Raw genomic sequence first — 19,255 nt, 5'->3', positions numbered from 1 at the left:
CTATTCTATGACTGTGCCCCAGTGTACAACACAAGGAGTATAAAGACATGGATTAATAAGTTTGGTATGGAAGAACTTGACTGGCCCACACAGAGCCCTGACCTCAAACCCATCAAGCACCTTTAGGACGAATTGGAATGGAGATTGTGAGCCAAGCTTCTCATCCAACATCAGTGCCCGACCTCATGAATACTCCACAGAATGGATGAACATTTCCACAAAAACACTCCAAAATCTTGTGGACAGCCTCCTGTGGAGAGTGGAAGCTGTTATTGCTGCAAAAGTGGGACATGCTTCATATTTGGATACAATGTTATGGCAGCTTTGGCCAAATACTTTTGTTCATATTGCTTACTATAGAATGAGAGGGCTGTTCAAATCAAACCGGGACTTTGTAATGGCAGGGTAAAACCAAGTGTAGCTCTTTAAAATAAAAGAGAAAGAAAGAAAGAAAGAAAGAAAAAGGTAACCTCTATGTGTCCCTTAGTTCTTTTTTATATTTATGTAACTTTACATGCTTAGTCGTTTAAGATTTCCACTCATTTATTTTATTCCAGCATTTTTATTTAACAGATTTAATCTTAAATTCAGAACAGTTTCGTAGTTTAATCCTTTCCCCTGGCCACCGATCGGTATTCTGGTTGCCATTGGCGACCAGGGCTGTCCTTAGCAACCGTTCATACCGCATACTAGCGTACTACATAGCCGTGTGCACATCAATGAAGGCGTAGCAATGAAAATGTACACTACTTAGTGCGCTAGTACGTTGGTTTGGACGTGGCACGTCTCGTGCGGATGTGACAGTTAGGTTAGTGGTGCCGAAGTCTTCAGTAACCGGTTTGGACCAGAACAGATGCACAATTTAATTCCTATTGCTAGCTAATAATGACTTAATAATGCCTATAATAAGAATAATATGTTGTTATTATTATTACTGCACATGCGCGACAAGTTTTGATGTCCTGTTTCATGTAAAAAAAAAAAAAAAAAATTGACAGTTTTGTTAAGAAGAGATATCCATCATTGGGGGGGGAGGAAGACTGTTTCCCCCCGCCCCCATCCCCCTCACTGATGAGGTCGCTTTGTTTCTTGCTGCGAATGACCGGGAAGTTACAGGGCATCGAAATGTGAGCAGACCAGCAGGAACAGCTTCAAACCGGTTTCAGCACCGCCGCAACAAAAGCGGCGCGAGCACGCTGGCTGAGCACACGCGCACAAAGCGCGCGCACTCAGCACGCGCACCGGCCAGCTGGTGTGAGTGAGCTGAACAGGGGGGTTTAAAAAAAAGAGGCTAGTTTTGTTTTGTCATTTATCAACAACAACAAAAAATATATATATAAAACGACATGATTTCACGGTTCGGTCGTGTAGCGGTCCAGAGAGGCGGTTCAGCATCTTAACTGCGCCTCAGTACGTCTCACTGACCCGCTGCGCATTTCTGGGTGAGTCTTGTTTTTGTTTTCTTTTACTCGTTAAACTTTTTAAATAATTTCCTTTTAATTATATTATTAGTAATGGTGATAATATCCAGACTATCTATTGAGCACGATTCTCACTTTCGCTTTAAAAAAAAAGACTCGAGGCTGTTGGCGTGTTTACATGTTAGACATCCGGTTTAAAGGAAGCAAGTGGTAGTAGCTGATCTGTGAGAACAACATGAGTGCACTAGACATCCTACATTTCACATAAGTACACTATTATTGTTATAAAAAGCTCAGGACATCCTTACAGCTAGGCCATGCATGTTGTTCAAGCTGAAACAGGGATTGTCATTTACGTAAAAGCCAGAACAAGAATTCTTACTCATTTAGTGAAGCAATGCTTGAATGACATATCAGTGATGTGCTGTGCGTCCTGACACCTTAATATCACAACTAGCATTAACCTTTTCTTTAATTTAATCTACACTAGAGCTTCTATTGGATTGGACGGGTTCCACAGACCAGCCATGTGTATCAGTAAACCTTGGCCACCCTTACTTACAGTTGTCCTTACTTGAATCAATTTTGGTATGCCCTGACCACTGCAGCCCGCAAACATCCAGACAAGACCTGAAGTTTTTCCGACTTGCTCTGACCAAATTCTCTAGCCATCACAATCTGGCCCGTGTCAGAATCACTTAAATCCTTATACAGTACTTTCATTTTTTCTGCTTTCAGCACAACGACTTCAGGAAAAATAGTTTTACTTGATGCCTAATACATTCCACACACCTCCAGCCGCCATTGTAACAAGATATCGAAAATGTAACTTATGTAAGAAAGGCCACATTGTGATGGCTAGACAACCCGGTTCAGACCAGAATCAAAACTGCGGGTCTTGTGGGATGTTCCCAGGATGCAGTGGTCAGGACATACCAAACGCGATCCAAGGAAGGAAAACTGATGAACTGGCGACAGGCTCATGGGTGGCCAACCCTCATTGATGCACATGGGGAAAAAGGCTGGCCCGTGTAGACTGATCCAATAGAAGAGCTACAGTGTGGGACCCACAGAAAGGTATCAGGACACACAGGTCATCAATGTTATAGTGGTAAAAGGGAGGCCCTACTCAGTAATAGGCAGGTGGTCATAATTTTATAGCTGATTGATGTACGTGCACTATTATTATTTAATGATGCTTGGGTATCTTTTTAGCTAGGCCATGCATATTGTTCAAGCTGAAACAGGAACCGTAATTTTTACAAAAGCCAAAATAAGAGTTCTTCCTCATTATTGAAGCTATGTGATGAAACTGCATGTATGACAAAGCTCTATATTTTTATGACATCTTCTCTTTCCAGTTTTTACAGGGTCTCTTTGCTTCTAACAATGAGTCTTCAGAGCACCAAGAAAGCCCCGGATGGAGGTTGGGGTTGGGTCATCGTGGTGGCCTCATTCATGGCCCTGCTCCTTGGCTACGGCTCTCCCCAATCTGTTGGAGTGCTGTATCCAGAGTGGCTCGATGCTTTCCAAGAAAGCAAGGGAATGACCGCGTGGGTTGGTTCTCTCGTCTCCGGGGTCGGCCTCATTGCCAGTAAGTTCAAAAGCATTTATAAATGCTGCATTAAAATGTAACTGCGGCAAAAAGTTTGTCACAGAATGATCAGCTCGGTAAGAAAGAGAGGTCAGTCAACAGCCAAGTTCATAAAGCTGGCATTGCAAAGTTACTCTTTGAAGCCATAAATGTTTCACTGAATAGGCATGTACTCTATGCAGGCTCTTCACACACTTAGCACGTCCTTTTATATAATAGCCTAAGTACTTACCAGGAAATCCCTTTTCACTAATCCAGGTCACATACTTGTATTGAACTCATACAGGCATCAGGTGGCCACCATTAGCACCGAATATTAGATACAACAAGGAACGAAAGTTTGAGAGTAAAAAACAAACCTTTATGGCTCTAATCTACAGGCACACATTTGAATAATGAGACTAACAGTGGGAGTTTGTTTATAACAAATGTGTAACAAAGTGGTCCCTGACATGTATTTTTTGCAAGAATTTCGCAACTTAGAACGAATTAGAAAGCATATAGCATATGCGTCAGTAATCCATCCCATCCACAGACTAAATAAACCATGCAAAACCATGCACTCATTTATATTGGCAATGGAAAAATGGAGAAACGCCAGCTCGGACGTTAGTGCTCTCAACTCCGGTGAACTGCCGCGCCCTGACCTGACTTTTGCCAGCATTGTCAGCACGCCGTCTTATAAAAAGCAATTAGATATGTGAAATAAAGTGCAACAGGCAAGTACGTGTTTCGTCACATTGTTGGCGGGCCAAGTGTTTTTTAAAGCACCATTTGTTCCTTGTTGTAAAAATCCACTAAGTGCATATTGTGCACCTGTTCAGTTTACTGTATACTGTATACAGTAAAATTCAGTTTTACTATAATGCATGGTTATAGAAAGTATAAATCACTTTATGGATTATCACCATAGTGCTGTTTATTTTTAACAGACATCTATTCTTCCTCTTTGCGCAGGTCCCATCTGTAGTGCGTGTGTGGTAAACTTTGGAGCCAGGCCTGTAACCATTTTCAGCGGAGTCATGATTTCTGGAGGATTAATGCTGAGCGCCTTCGCCCCTAATGTCCACTTCCTTATGTTTTCCTATGGCATAGTCGTCGGTATGTCCCGTGTTTGTTTTAGTGCAGAGGAAAACCCTCTCCTCATGGTAGCGAAATTAGGTCAGCGCACTAATAAAGGCAGCAGTGTTTAGGGTTGAATTACTGAACTGTATGTGTCTGTGATCCTCTTAGGAGGAACATTTAAAACATTTAAAATGGTGAGGCATATCATTTTTAAATGTCAATGCTGAAATGAAAATTTGAATAAAACACTTTCTAGCAATTAACTAATTATATATATATTAATATATGTAATACAAATGTACGTTGAAGATATTTGTGTAAAAATTATTTGGTGGGACTTAAGGTGAATAATAGAACACATCAAGATTGTTTTTGGAATTTTTGTGTTTGTGCACGCATCATAAAAAAACAACTATACTAATTTTTAATGGGGTTTTAACAGATGTATCTGGTCGAGCTTGAGGTAACATCCTGTAGGTTTTGTTTCATCGCAATCCGCCCACAGGAAGATATGCTACTTTGAAATTTAAATAGAAAACACCCTTTTTGAAAAAAAGAAAAATAGACTTTGAAAATAATCATTGGTTCACCTCAAAATTCAACAGAAGGCATTTTTTAATATATGTGCTTATGAGTGTGCAGTTACAATCTACTAAACATGATCCTACACTTCATGGTAACATTTTTAAAATTTTAGTTTATTCCAAAATTTAACATATGGTGTTGTGAATTATAATTTTTTTTGCTTATGAGTTTGCAATTGAATTCCACGCAAACAAAGGTGTAGCCACATCGGCTAAGATAATTTTAAACATGCTTGTTAAATGTTTTTGGAATGGGAAATGAGTGAACAGGATTAGAAAAGTCAGATGACCAGGATGAAAGCATGCATTCTTTTATAATCATATTTAAGTAGATAACTCTAGCTTTCTTGTGGATTATTCTATTAGCCATGTGCTTTCTTTAAGAGCAGAATTCACATTTTGGTGCTTTCTTTTAAACAGGAGTAGGCTGTGGACTCCTGTATGCTGCTACTGTAACCATCACATGCCAGTACTTTGACAAGAAGCGTGGCCTTGCTCTTGGCATTGTTACCACAGGTAAAACACATTAAACGAGTCCAGTGCAGTGTTAATAACCACTAGCACAGTTGTAGTTGTTGTAATACCCTGCATTTTTTTGTCAACGAATTTCAGGTACAAGTATTGGAGGATTTCTTTATGCCACTGCACAGAATGAATTCGTCGAGCTTTTTGGTCTTGATGGCTGCCTGCTGCTGATCGGATCGTTTGCTTTAAACATCATCGCCTGTGGTGGACTAATGAGGCCGCTGCACATGCCAGCTTACTACCTCAAGCAGAGAGCTGCCCTGGTGGAGAAGGCTGAAGAGAAGCTTTGTGAAAGGCCACTGCACCTGGACAGCACCATCGAAAAGAACCTGCCTGTCACCGATCTGCTGATAGCAGTGGAGACCAAAGAAATTTTGGCTTCGGAAAGGGAACTGCTGATCTGCTCAGCCATGGTCAAACTGTTCAAAAAGAAGCAAAAGGCTTACGTTGAGTACTTGCACTCCATCGCTGAACAAATGAGGGACCGGGTGTTTGTAGCCATGTGCTCAGCTCTGTTCCTCTACACTGTGGGTGGATTTCCTCCAATGCTCTTCCTGGAGGATGTAGCCCAAACTGAGGGGTTGATTGAGGGCATCAGCGTTGTCCCTCTCGTCTCAATATTTGCTATCGCAGGGGGAGTTGGGAAGCTACTGCTGGGAATGGCAATGGACATCCACTGGATGAATAGCATATGGCTCTACGGCGTCACACTGGTAGGCAGCGGTTTAGCACTTCTGCTGATCCCGTTCACTAAAAGCTACATAGGGCTCCAGGTGATCTCAGCAGTGCTAGGTTTCTTATCAGGGAACTGGTCCATCACACCCTACATGACCACTAAGGTGGTGGGCATAGATCGGCTCACCGAGGCCTACGGGATCTTGATGTTCTTCAGTGGCTTTGGGATCATGCTCGGACCTCCAATTGTAGGTAAGCAATAGTAATTTTTACTCCAGCACGTACACCTCTACAGGATTTTATAGCTTACTTTTAAAACTTTCTCGCTTTATGGCCTTCTCTTATAAGTAACATGCTGGAGAAATGATTCTGTGTGCTAACGAGGATAAAATGTATCCTGTGTGCTAACGAGTTCTTGTCGTCACTTGCAGGCTGGTTCTATGATTGGATGCAGTCGTATGACCTGGCCTTCTACTTCAGTGGGAGTTGTGTACTGCTGGGTGGAGTGCAGCTTCTACTTTCTGCCTTGTCCTGCTGGGACAAAACCAATGAATCATCTGCCAAACCTGAAGAAGAGTGCACTCATAACTGTGACAGCGTGGCTGCTGTAGCCTAAAGGACAGACAGTCTTTTCCCTGCTTCTGATTTGCCTGCTTAAGCCTGGTTGGAGATGTTTTTGGTTAATATACTTTTCCATAATTCATTATGCCTTATTTGTTCATTGGTTTGAGTAAAATTCTTGTAATTTGAGGATTAATTCAGTTGGTGTATTGACAACACCATGTTAAACTGTTGGACTCAAACTTGTCCTGGCCTCAGTCAGTCATTTCTTAGCCTTGTTTTAAGAGGCTCCAGGGTATGGTGGCAATTTTTCTAAATTAGGTGATGCTGTCTGTTTTTCTTGGAATGCATGTTCATGCATTGTGTTTCATTCACTGTAGTTTTGTAGTAACAAATCTTTATTGCCATGACACTCGTTCAAGACATGATGCAAATGTCAGACGTTTTGTTTTTTAATTCCTTACTTTTTTACCAAGATGCAACACTATATCACATTCTGATCCCTTTAATAAGGAACTGTTTATTTCGTTGTTATCGTTGCTGTTGTTAATTTTGTACCAAAGCTATTTGATTTTCCCTGCCTCAGACAAAGGGTTAAATTGACAATCGCACACCACAAATTTTAAACCCATTCTGTCTTTGTGCTGCCGAAGTCACTTTTCCACAGTGTTGGCCTTTGATACCACGAAAAGGTGACAAGTCTGATTCAAAAACCAAGTGTCTATGTTTGTCGGATGACACAGCTATGCTGTCATTCGGGATTTCTATTCATTTTAAGCAATATGTACTTGTTTTATTGGTCTGTTTCGATTTGTATACTCTTAAACTTCTAGACTGCTAGACTGTTGTATTTTTACAGTACATGCACTGAAGTAGATTGCACAGTGTTGATTTTGTTTAATTTTTAGATGACGAGTTCTTGTACTTGAACTGCTACTGTGTGATATTGTGTAATAAAAAAATGACAAATTTTCTTTGTTTGTAGGGTCATAAAAAGGTATGAAAGACCCTTTTACTGTCTTGAAGTACACAGTGTCACTTGTGATATTTATTCTTGTATGTTTTTTTTTTTTAACCTTGTATGATTTTTACAAAATAGAAATAAACTAAGCTTGATAAAGCAGTTGTCAGCATTAATTTAATGTCATTTTCATTCAGTGTAGGCTGCAAGGCAAATCACACGTTTTATTTTAATGTGCTCTTTTAAATATATTATCATTTCTATAGTGCGAACTTCCTCATAATGGGTAAATTTCATGAATGGCAAAATGCAATGATTAACAAAAAAAATACAATACAATCATGAATATGCTAAACTTTATGTAAGGACATGTTTATTTAACATTTGTGCAAGGATTTTCTCACATCAGCAATCAGGACAGAGGGACAAGACAAGAGGGACATCCTTGCTTTTTCTTTGTATTGTGCTTTATTATTAACTGCAAGTAAAGGAAAAAAGTAGGCTTGTATATTGGATACGCATATAGATATATGGTTATATTCGATATACGATAAGTATTACAGTAATAGGAATCAGTTTGTTTCTATTACATTGCAAAAATAAACATTTTTTTTAACTATGATGTCATTTAAAATGATGCAATCACTGGTAAATTGCAATAGTGTAGGAAATCCATGTGTCAACCACTTTGTTGATTATTTTCCTATGTAAGCATGCCTTGGGTTTTAGTCCTTATCTATCGCACTGTCGAGCAGTTCTGTTTTAATTTCTTGCAGAAGGCGACACTGTTGATGATTGCGCCACTTTTATAGTCCTGCTCAAACTTTAATCCTGGATGATCTCCAGGATTTTTTATCTTATCAAGTTGTGAAATAGTACCTGGTTCCAATTAGGTTGTCCTGGTTAATGGTAATATAGGTAATATAAAAATTATACTCATAGGCATAAAAAGATTGCACCTGCAAGATTTAAGAGGTGACAGTCTGCCTTTTGCTTACTCTTAAGACAGGCTTTCATTTAACTCCTGCATGCAATTCAAGTGTCAGTGGACACTCTGAGAGCTTCTTTTATTCATTGCATGTTTTTCTTCACTCCACTTCATTTAGCCTGCTTTTTCTTTGTATTGCATGATGTAATTTTAGATTTTTTTTTTCCAAACACTTTTAAGCAACTATAATTTAAAGAAATGCCTCGAGAGAGTATAATGACTGTAATGTTCTGCTAGACATTTAAATGATCCTTTAACAAGCAACCAAGATGGTTTTCATGGTTAAAAGAAACTGCTGAGCTAGCTAAGTAATTTACTGTAAGTTTATTGTAAGACTGGTTTGCACAAGTACATGTTTAAAAATAAATCAAATCCTTAGAGACCATCGAGTCACATTTGAGTAAAACGCTTTGCCTTTAAAGATCAAGTGATTTATATAAGGCTATATTATACATACACATACATACATACACCTTTAATCCCCTACCAGATACCTTTATTTCATAAAATTACCGCAACAAAATAAGCAGAGCAGAAAGATGATATTTCTTTCTTTCTTAAACTCTTAAAATATTTTTCAAGGCCCTTTGCCCCGGGTGTGTCTTGTACTTTCATTTGGTTACACTTTCCTTTCTCGGTTACTAATATTTTTCCATAAAGAAATCAAGATGTCATTATTATATTTCTATCTACAGTAAATATTGAAAAGGGATGCAATTGTTCCTTTCCAACTTCCTGATACAATTTAATCATTTTATGGAAACATGTATAAAAGTGTCATATTGAAGATAAAACCAGTCTGTGGGAACTGTACACACAATCACTCACTTACACAATTGCACTTTACATGAACTTAGCTGGGAGTTATTGACAGAATTCCGGTACAGTCCTGTCCTCTCCATTTCCACAGATTTGGGCCATTAAAGGAGTTTCTTGGAGGCCAACATTCCCGACATGACGCAGGCAGTCCGATCATGGCTCCGGTGTACTGTCTTAGGCAACCTGTTATTATTATTATTATTATTTTTGTTTAAACTTTGTTATACAAGTTTATTTTATGACTTCATAATTAATTCAGGAAAATAAAAAAAAAGCTGTATTCCAGCACAAAAAAAATAAATAAACAAATACAGAAAAATATCTGTAGGCAAAAAAACAACATATTACACAAAAGACTAGAGAGAAAAAAAAACTGTTAACCACTGTGGCTGGTTCTGCAGGATTTTCAGTAAAACTAAGCAGGTAATGTCCTTATAAAACTGGACAAATTGTTACCAAGACAAGACACACACACACTGATCATCCATGACATTAACACCACATAGCATTACATGCCTACAGGGACCAAAAACACACAACAGCAGCACACCCTAAAAGGTTTTCTGGAGTCATGCCCCTGGGGGACAGAAAGTTTTTTTTTTTTTTTTTATCTATACATTCTAAATTGATCTTATGTAAAATGAAATATTTAAAGCATTTTTTTACTTCCTTTATTTTTTCTTGTCTTTTATTTCATTTATTTGAATAAACATGGCTTACAGCTTATGAAAAACAGAATCTTAAATTAGAAAAGTTCCTAAGACCAATAAAAAAAGGATTTACAGCATAGAAATTCTAAACACTATGTCCTTGAAATACCATCCACATTGCGCACTAAAAGACTAAACAGGATTTCCACATAACCAGAAAGCTTATTCCTACATGCATGTGGTACCAGTAGAAGTACTTTTGTTTTGTCAGAATTAAGTAGCATACAGTGTTTAAGATCCTTTACACATTCATCAGTTTTATTAAGCTGGTGTCTCTCACCTGGCTTTGCTGAAATCGTTTAGCGTTAGCATAACAATAAAAACTACTAGCATGTTAATGAGTAAATTAGCTTGCCATTCATGAAGGGGAAAAAAAACAATGGCCCTAAAACAAAACCATGTGGGACACCAACCTTTACCTTATTATGTGTCGAAAGTTTACCATTTACATCAAACTGATAACAATTAGTCAAATAAGACCTGAGTCAAGAGGGGGCCATACACTTCACTCCAACAATTCTAATCTATCAATGAAAATAGCTGAACTTGGGTAAAACAACACAACACTTTAACCAGCAGTGTTTTTGTGCTGTATTGAGGGCTTAAATCCTTACTGTTATCTACAAATGTTATTCTTCTGGAGCAGTGACCAACCTTTTTCTAGGATCTTCGAGATAAATGAGAAGGCCTGTAGTTGGACAGTTAAAAGGGATCAAGGTCAGGTTTTTTTATCCGCGCTTGATAATGTACAGTAGGTAAGGGATCTAGTAAACAAGTTGATTTCAAGATTAATTAATTGATAATAGATTAATGAAATTAATGATTTGCTGTAGACTTCAAATTAATAATCTTCTGAAGTGAAGAGGATATCCTATTTGATCATTTGACATAGGTATATATATATATATATATATATTGCTGTTTACAGGATTAGCAATATACATTGTCTAGCCTTAAAGTCTGAGCACTTTAACTGAGCTTTTCAAATTTACCATTCTGTGCATGGTTATTCAATTTAATTTATTTGTATAGAGCTTTTAACAATTGACATTGTCGCAAAGCAGCTTAACACAATCGAAGGAATTATGGAAGTTTGTATAAAATGTGAATGTGTATGAATTAAAATAAGATTGTCCCTAGTGAACAAGCCAAGGACGACGGCGACAGTGGCAATGAAAAACTCCATGAGATGGTGATGGAAAGAAACCTTAAGAGGAACCAGACTTAACAGGGAACCCATCCTTATTTGGGTGGAAAGAGATAGCAGGGATTGATCTGCATCATACTGTGTGGTAGGTGTTTTGTGTTATGTCTTGTGGGTTATGTAATGTATACTGTGGGTTATGTGTTGGTCTTATTCCTGGTTGATTTGCTACAGTATTAAACCAGAATCTAAGATACATTTTTTTTTCTATAAGGGTGGAGTGATACGTTGATTTGGCAAAACTAAGAGCTTTTCTAGGTCAGGATGCTCTTCTTCCATCCTATTTGAAATACCAATAATTTAGTTTGACGCCATTTTGCTTCTGTATAAGGTGTCTGTGAGATCGTTATCCCCAGGGTGATATTTTTCTAATTATTTTTAAGTGAAGCTACACAATCTAGACTAAAGCCCAATGCTGACTAAGCATTCAGTCGCCTCATCACGATTTTTGTGGGATCAGATGGTAATCCAATCAAAGTTGATTACTCTGGGGGCTTATTGATAAAGGACTATGCAAAAGGTATGTAAAATGTGAAAGCACATTTGACAATAGTAGTGTGGCTGGAATCATAATATATGTTATATAGTAAAGACTCCGGGACTTAATACTTTATCTAAACAAATAACTATCTGAGATTAAATCTGCAACTTCATGAAGGAATTTTAAATATGTTATATACCTATTTCCTGGGGCTACTTAAGATGCGGTTGTCTAATAAAAAGTTGGATAAGCAGGACTGAATAGATGTAAGGTAAAAACATGGTGCAACCTACTCGTAACACTAGAGGGCACTATTTAACTTTACCAAGTTGTTCCATTAAAATGATTTTTACTGTACAGTATATCCAATTTATTTCCACTATATGGTCAATGCTGATGGATTTTGAGCATAGCTCAACATCATGTCGAAGTAAACTGATTGTGATGATTTTTTTTAAATAAATAGCACGACAATCCAAACAAGTCTTTTGTCTGCATCGTACACATGTGTGAGATAGCATTACTGTAAAGAAATCGATGGCCACTTGGGTGACCATGGTAACAGGCAAAGGCAGGAGACGTAGTTCTCTTCTCTTCTGACGTGCCGTTTAGATTGCAGTGTTTGATCAGGGTATAAATAGCACAGCGAGGCCTGAACTGGTAGCCTTCCACTCCGCTCATGCACACAACCAAACACAAATTGAGGGCTAAGTCTTAGCAGCTGAAATTAGATGAACATGCCGTCCTAAAGTGATCTTGACCCAGCACTGTTAACTTAAACAATTGCACTGAAAAGACCCCGTGCAATAAGCAGCACATGAGCAAAGAGAACTAGATATAAGGGTTTTAACATCAATCCTTGGCTGTCGTTTTTCCTTAATTAAAATGTTAATAATAAAATCAGCTACAGATTGTTTATGAAATTTGTTCATTTTAATTTTTTTATTATATGTACAAACTTTAGCTTATTCATTTTTCTGTTTTCCCTTGCTAATGTTTTAGAGTAATCCTTGTGCATCCTGCTAACCAAGGGTCCTTTAAATTTAGTCTTGAGGGGTTAATTTACTTAAATAATTTAGTATCAGGAAGTCTTTCTAATCCAAGATTGGATCCTGTTGTACCAACACCTCAGCATGCATTAGATAGTATGTGCTATTTATTTAATTTTTTATGTGCGTGGGTTTGCTCTTTTTTTCTTCTCTTTTTAAAAAAGGGGGCCAATAATTCTAGAGACATACCTTTTTTAATGTCATACATTCATGTGTAGAGCCCTGCTCAGCAAAAAGGGTTCACTGCAGATATACAAACGACACTTAAAATTACAGTAGGTATTTAACATATAAATGCAGCTGAATTAATACAACAAAATGATAAAACAGTTTGGTACAAGGAATTGAGATCAGATAATAATCTCTACTATAGAGATAATTTCTCTATAATCGAACTATAGAGTTTATTGTATTATATTTTTATGGAGAGAGATTGTGGTTTAGATTAGATAAATATTTAAAACAAAAGCATTTTATGAAACCACAATCATTTAGTTTAGGTCCATTTTATTTCACAGCATTTTTAACATACTTTAACATATATGTAAGATACTGTGGCAAATTTGCTTTTCAGAAATCTGTATGTAGATTTTTATTTAGATCACTAATTAGACGAGGCTTATTTCAAGTAGGAAGAAACCTGGAGAGAAACCAGAGTCAGAAGGGAACTGATCCAATTCTGAATTACATTGGATACAATAAATCAAGCTTACTTACTCCTCATTGTTATTGTGTTATTATTAGATTATTGTATGTCAATATATCAACTAACAACAGCAGCAAAGAAATTAAAATGAATAAATTGCAAAGTCATGCTGGTTCAGATGGTCAGGAACAAGGACCACCAAGGCACAACAGGCTTGTCATGAACAGAAAGCTGCAAGTACACCATTGTCACCATCTACAGCCAATCATGTGTCGAACTGAAAGGCTGCAATCCAAGAAAGAAGGTCCTGCTCCAAATATGACCCCTTCTTTTTCAACTAAAGTTTTCAGTTCACCACAAGCACAAAGGAAAAAGCCTTCTAGAGAAAAGTTGTGATTAGGATATATTTGGAGAATATATTTGGAGGCATTCAACCCCAATAACACTATTAACTATTTAGCATGGTGGTGGCGGCATAACACTTTGGGGCTATTTTGCTGCCAGTGGCGCTAAGTGGATTGAATAATGTAGATGAAGGGCCACTTTAGAAGCATTCCCTCGAACAGTCATCTAGACAATTGAAAATTGAAACAAATTGAATGGAAAAACTTAAACTTCCTATGGGTTAGTTAGCAAACTATTAGGTATGCTTATATATATATATATATATCTATATATATATATATATATATATATATATATATATATATATATATACATACATACATACATACACACCACGTATATATATATATATATATACACACACACATACACCAATCAATCATCTATAACACCAACACCACCACCAGGTGAATTGAATAATTTTCAATTATACATATACCAGTAAGCTGGTGACAGAATCATAGGCACCCAAGTCTGTCTGGTCCGATCCTCACAGAAAAGGTAAATATAGCACAAATTGCTGAAAAAAGTTAATGCCGGCCACAATCGAATATCATTAGAACACTCAGTGCATCACAGCCTGCTTTGTGTGGGGCTCAGCAGGCAAAGAGTTCAAGGCTGTTGTTCGGCTTGCAAATTCCCCAGATTATAATCTGTTTGAGCATCCATGGAATGTGCTCGAGAAACAAGTTTAAAAGTAGTAAAGGCTCTTGTGGAGAGCTGTGGTGGCAGAAGGGGAACATACAAAATATGTTTTGTGTTTTAATGTTATGGCTGATTGATGTATTTTTGACCCTGTGTTGATATGAGAAAACCCAAAATAAATTAAACCATGGGGTTTTCTTTTATTAAAGAAATGTACATTGCACAAATTACTCTGCAACAGAAATGACAGAAAAATCATTTTAAAGTCCAATAATCTTCATATTCATCATCAGTGTACATTATGTAAACTACTGATTGCAACTTAAGATATTTTCCATGTCATCTGCTTTCGAAGTAAAGTAAGACCGCAAAATCATAGCATCAATATCCAAGCATATAATGCAGCACATAATAGCCACTTGTTTTAGCATTAAGAAATCAATAATCCAGTTGAGCAAATTAATAGAATAAATATATCAGCCTTCACCATAGACAACTCTGGATAATTTACTAGTATCAGTATCCTACCTTTCTGCTGACTAGGGTGATACTCCCGCTGAAGTTCCTGTTAACACAAAAGCACACAAATAGCAAACAGTGCTAGAAGAGAAATCATTTATAATTGCACTGCACTTTGCCTGCTAACAGATGCCTCTGGATTGCTCATCATGAGTATATTTATAAATGTAACATGTAGTATATATGTAACATTATTTTTTTAAAAGTTAAATTGAATTAGGTGCACCTCCAGGGCCTGGGTTCGATTCCAGGCCAGGCTTGATTCCGGTCTCTGTATGCATGGAGTTTGCATGTTCTCCCTGTGCTTGGTGGGTTTCCTCCGGGTACTCCGGTTTCCTCCCACAGTCCAAAGATATGCAGGTTTGGCTAATTGGCGTTCCCAAATTGCCCGTAGTGTGTGAATGAGTGTGTGAGTGCATGTATGTGTGTGTGCCCTGCGATGGATTGGCACCCTGTCCAAGGTGTACCCTGCTTCGTGCCCTTACCCTCCTGGGATAGGCTCCAGGTCCCCGCGACCCTGGAGAATGAAGTGGTATAGACGATGAGTGAGATTTCCTTCTTTTGAAAACATCCTGAGTTGTCAAAGCCACCAGGTCGGAAAACTGTAGTAATCAATCTAGCCATTCAAAACTCTTGGAACTTAGAACTGTCCTGCCAATTAGACCAACAGTATATTCCCATAATCAAAGAGACAAGCTAACCAGTCAGACCATAGAACTAGCTGACTTTGATTGAATGTCATGGACATTTCCATTCTGCTGTGGATTATGTGTTACTGATTTGGCTCAGTCCAGCAGATAACCCATAGACCTTACTGTAGTAGTTCATATTCTCTGTGTTTTGGGCTATCATGCTCTATATTCCCTCATCTTCTTCATCTATAAATGTCCATGAAATGGACGAATGTACTGCTTCCTGCCCTCGTCCACCTCACAGTTGGCAGTGTTTCCCCTGTCCATTTATCCCGTTCTAAGATTTTTGCTCACTGCTTTGTTTATCCACACTTTTTTTGTGTTTTGCCCTTTTACTTGTTAAGATGCTTCCGGCTTCTGTATTGATTCTATGATTCTGACCTTCTTGCTCCAGTTATGGTGACGCATTTGCCTGCTATTTTGGAACGTCAGTTCCTCTTTCAGTTCCACTTCTATCCTTGGTTTATTGAGAAATTTTTATTGAGTTTATTGAGGAACTGAAAATCAGTTTCCTCCCTAATTCAGTCACTTACAAATAGATAAACCTGATAAACCACCAACCAGATTGGTCCTTTAGGAACCATACAGGGAGAGTTAAGGATAATGCAAGTTAAATAATGTGCAAGTTAACACACACACACTTCTATTCAAAAAGTAAAGCTCATATTATATAGATTCATTACATACAGACTGATATATTTCTTTTTTTTTATGATTATTATGGCTTACAGCTAAAAAGTTAAAAAACTTTAACACAGAAATGTTGCACTACTGAAAAGTATGAACATGTACAGTACTCAATATTTGGTCAGGGCTCCATCAGCATGTATAACTAATAACTGCAGTGCTGCTGATGTGTTATAGTTGCTTTGATAGCGGCCTTCAGCTCTTCTTCGTTGTTGGTTCTGGTGTCTCGCATCTTCCTCTTCACAATACCCTACAGATTCTCCATGGGGCTTAGGATGGGTGAGTTTGCTGGCCAATTAAGCACAGGAATACCATTGTCCTTAAACCAGGTATTAGTACTTTTGGCAGTGTGGGCAGGTGCCAAGTCCTGCTGGAAAATAAAATCAGCATGTCCATAAAGCTGGTCAGCAGAGAGAAGCATGAAGTGCTCTAAAACCTCCTGGTAGATGGCTGTGCTGACCTTGGACCTGATAAAACACAATGGACCAAGTTGACATGGCTCCCCAAACCACCACTGACTGCATTGACTCTTTTATAAACAAGCTCACATCAAACAGCACAGGATTTCCAAATGTCACCCTAGCGGTCTTTTAAGGCTCACTGGACCTCAAGAAACTTGGATACATTTTCCTCTTTTCCTCCAGACTCCAAATGAAATGCAAAATTTATTTTTATCTAAAAAGAGGACTTTGACCCACTGAGAAGCAGTCCAGTCCTTTTTGTCCTTAGATCAGGTAAGACGCCTCAGACATTGTCTCTGTTTCAAGAGTGGCTTGAAAGAGGGAATCTAACAGTTGTAGCCCATGTCCTGGATATGTTTGTGCATGGTGGCTCTTGATGCACTGACTCCAGCTGCAGTCCAGTCCTTGTGAATCTCCCCTGATTCTTTAATGGGCTTTGTTTCACAATCCTCTCAAGGCTGCTGTCAAGCCCTGCTTCTTGTGTACCTTTTCCTACCACATTTTTCCTTCCATTCAACTTTCTATTAATCTGCTTGGAAACAGCACTCTAAACAGCCAGCATACTGAACCAGACTAAAAGACCATTGGTTATTGGTTTAGTTGTACTATAGTGACAACATTTTGGACTAAAATTGCAGTACAGAAACAAGAACATAGTAACCATCTGAAAATGGTTATAACTTCAACGTTATAGATGATTTCCTCAAAACACCAAAACAGTATGTACTGTTATAAAATTGTTTAAGTAGCGTGTCTTGCATATAAACTGATCTAATCCCAGTGCTGCTACAGCTACTGTAAAAAGGGACACTGATTACACTGTGAGTGAGCAGTCATGCTCTAATTTCCAAAATTGGTAAAGAATTTACAGCCAATGACTGGTTGTAGGTTGGGAATAGCAAGGTTGGCTAGTGTCACTGTGATTGAAATGCCATCTCTCCCAGCAAGAACGCCCTTCTGTCAAGACTTTTAGCCACAGATGTCTGTTACTTTTTCAGTTTCAATCTTTTCTGCTAAGTCATGTATACCATTGGACTTGCTGTTGGCAAGGCCAGGAACTTGACATTTCAAAGCATTAGTTTTTTGAAGCACCCAGGTCTGTAAGAGGAAGTCGGGGGGGATGGCTTGAACTTTATTACAGTGATTTGCTTTGGTCTTCCCGTTTGAAATGGAGATCAGACCCATAATTGGACATCTCCAGTGTGTAATCTCGGCCAGTGTCCATGCGTGGAAATGAGTCAGGCCATGAAAGCTTCAAGATCCGCTTTGCTGTAATGACTCAGGCTGTTCCTCTCTCTCTCTCTTACATCCATATGACTCTTTTATAAACACAGCTCACATCAAACAGAACAGGATTGCCAAATGGCAGCTTGGCAGTCCTTTCACTGGTGGTTTAACACCTGTGCTTATTCATCACAAAAACCTGGACAAGTAAAATGCAGCTGAAGATGACAATGAAATTCCCACATAATCTCATGCACATAATTAACACGATACTGCAGACGAAATATAACATCAAGCTTTCAATGAGTGTCACAAGACAAATGACTATATTGTCAAACCAGAGTAATAGAGCACAGTTATGAGAGTAAAAAAATGCCTTTATTTCTTTATTTCTCTGAGAGCCACCTCGGCTGGGATCATCATTCAGGAACGTACAGCAATCTTTAAAACTGCCATTAAGAGTCTTATCGCTGTACTGTGCTTAAAGTCCTCTGTGAACGTCAATCAGAATCATGACTTTATTGAGCTGTCATTAAAGTCAAATTGCATATTTCCATATTGATTTACATATTTCCTTACACTTTTCAAACTAATTTTCCTAAATTTTCTTTTCATTTTGTAAAACTGCATTATGATAATGACCATAATTAATAGTGCTATATAAATAAACTTTTATTAAAGTCCTGGTTTGCCTTTGATGTCATTTGGTGATTGTGATCACACACACACAAAATCAAATTAACAAAAATTTATGTGGATTTTTTCTAATTAATGATTTGAATGTGGTTTGATGAAGGCACTGATTTGTTTAGAGTTTCTTCTTATACATAGTGCATATACTTCTAGCATTTTTTTTATAACCATTTTTTAAAAAACTTTTTTTTACATGTTCTACCATCATTAAAAGTGTTACATGTGGTGTCAAAGGCATGGCAGGAAGGTCTGGCTTTTTAGATTTGGGATTTTTTTTGCATGCAGCTACACTAGTTGTTAGTCCAAACTCCAGCTGTGACATTATAAACACGTACATGTATAAATCCTTTTTTATTTGTCGGTCACTTAAAAATGAACTGCAACTAACATAAGTGACTCAACATGAATAAATGATGAATACATGCATCTCCACTGTACCTACTGTTGACTTCAAACCCCTTTTTTATCGAACACTGTCACAGGAAGTGTGCTTGAGTGTGGTGTCAAAGGCTAAGTCAACAAAACAGCTGGTTGTAATTGCCCTTTATATAGATTGTCACTTGGTAGAACTTCTTTCGACTACTATTACAGCTGAAAGTCTTATGGGATATTTCAGCTGTGCACATCTGGATCTCGCATTCTTCTT

General features: G+C 37.9%; 1 protein-coding gene across 1 annotated transcript; it reads left to right on the top strand.

Annotated features, from left to right (window-relative positions):
• Nucleotides 1-1,090: 1,090 nt before the first annotated feature.
• On the top strand, nt 1,091-7,539 carry slc16a9b (solute carrier family 16 member 9b). Its single transcript, XM_053512294.1, has 6 exons — nt 1,091-1,442; nt 2,783-3,015; nt 3,973-4,116; nt 5,085-5,180; nt 5,277-6,116; nt 6,296-7,539. The coding sequence occupies exons 2-6, from the start codon at nt 2,811-2,813 to the stop codon at nt 6,478-6,480; spliced, it is 1,470 nt and encodes a 489-aa protein (XP_053368269.1). The 5' UTR covers nt 1,091-1,442; nt 2,783-2,810; the 3' UTR covers nt 6,481-7,539.
• Nucleotides 7,540-19,255: the final 11,716 nt, after the last annotated feature.

This window comes from Clarias gariepinus, chromosome 14 (assembly GCF_024256425.1).
Source record: "Clarias gariepinus isolate MV-2021 ecotype Netherlands chromosome 14, CGAR_prim_01v2, whole genome shotgun sequence".
NCBI lineage: Eukaryota > Metazoa > Chordata > Actinopteri > Siluriformes > Clariidae > Clarias > Clarias gariepinus.
The sequence above is the reverse complement of the archived record's forward strand: the minus strand, read 5'-3'. Positions and strand labels throughout refer to the sequence as shown.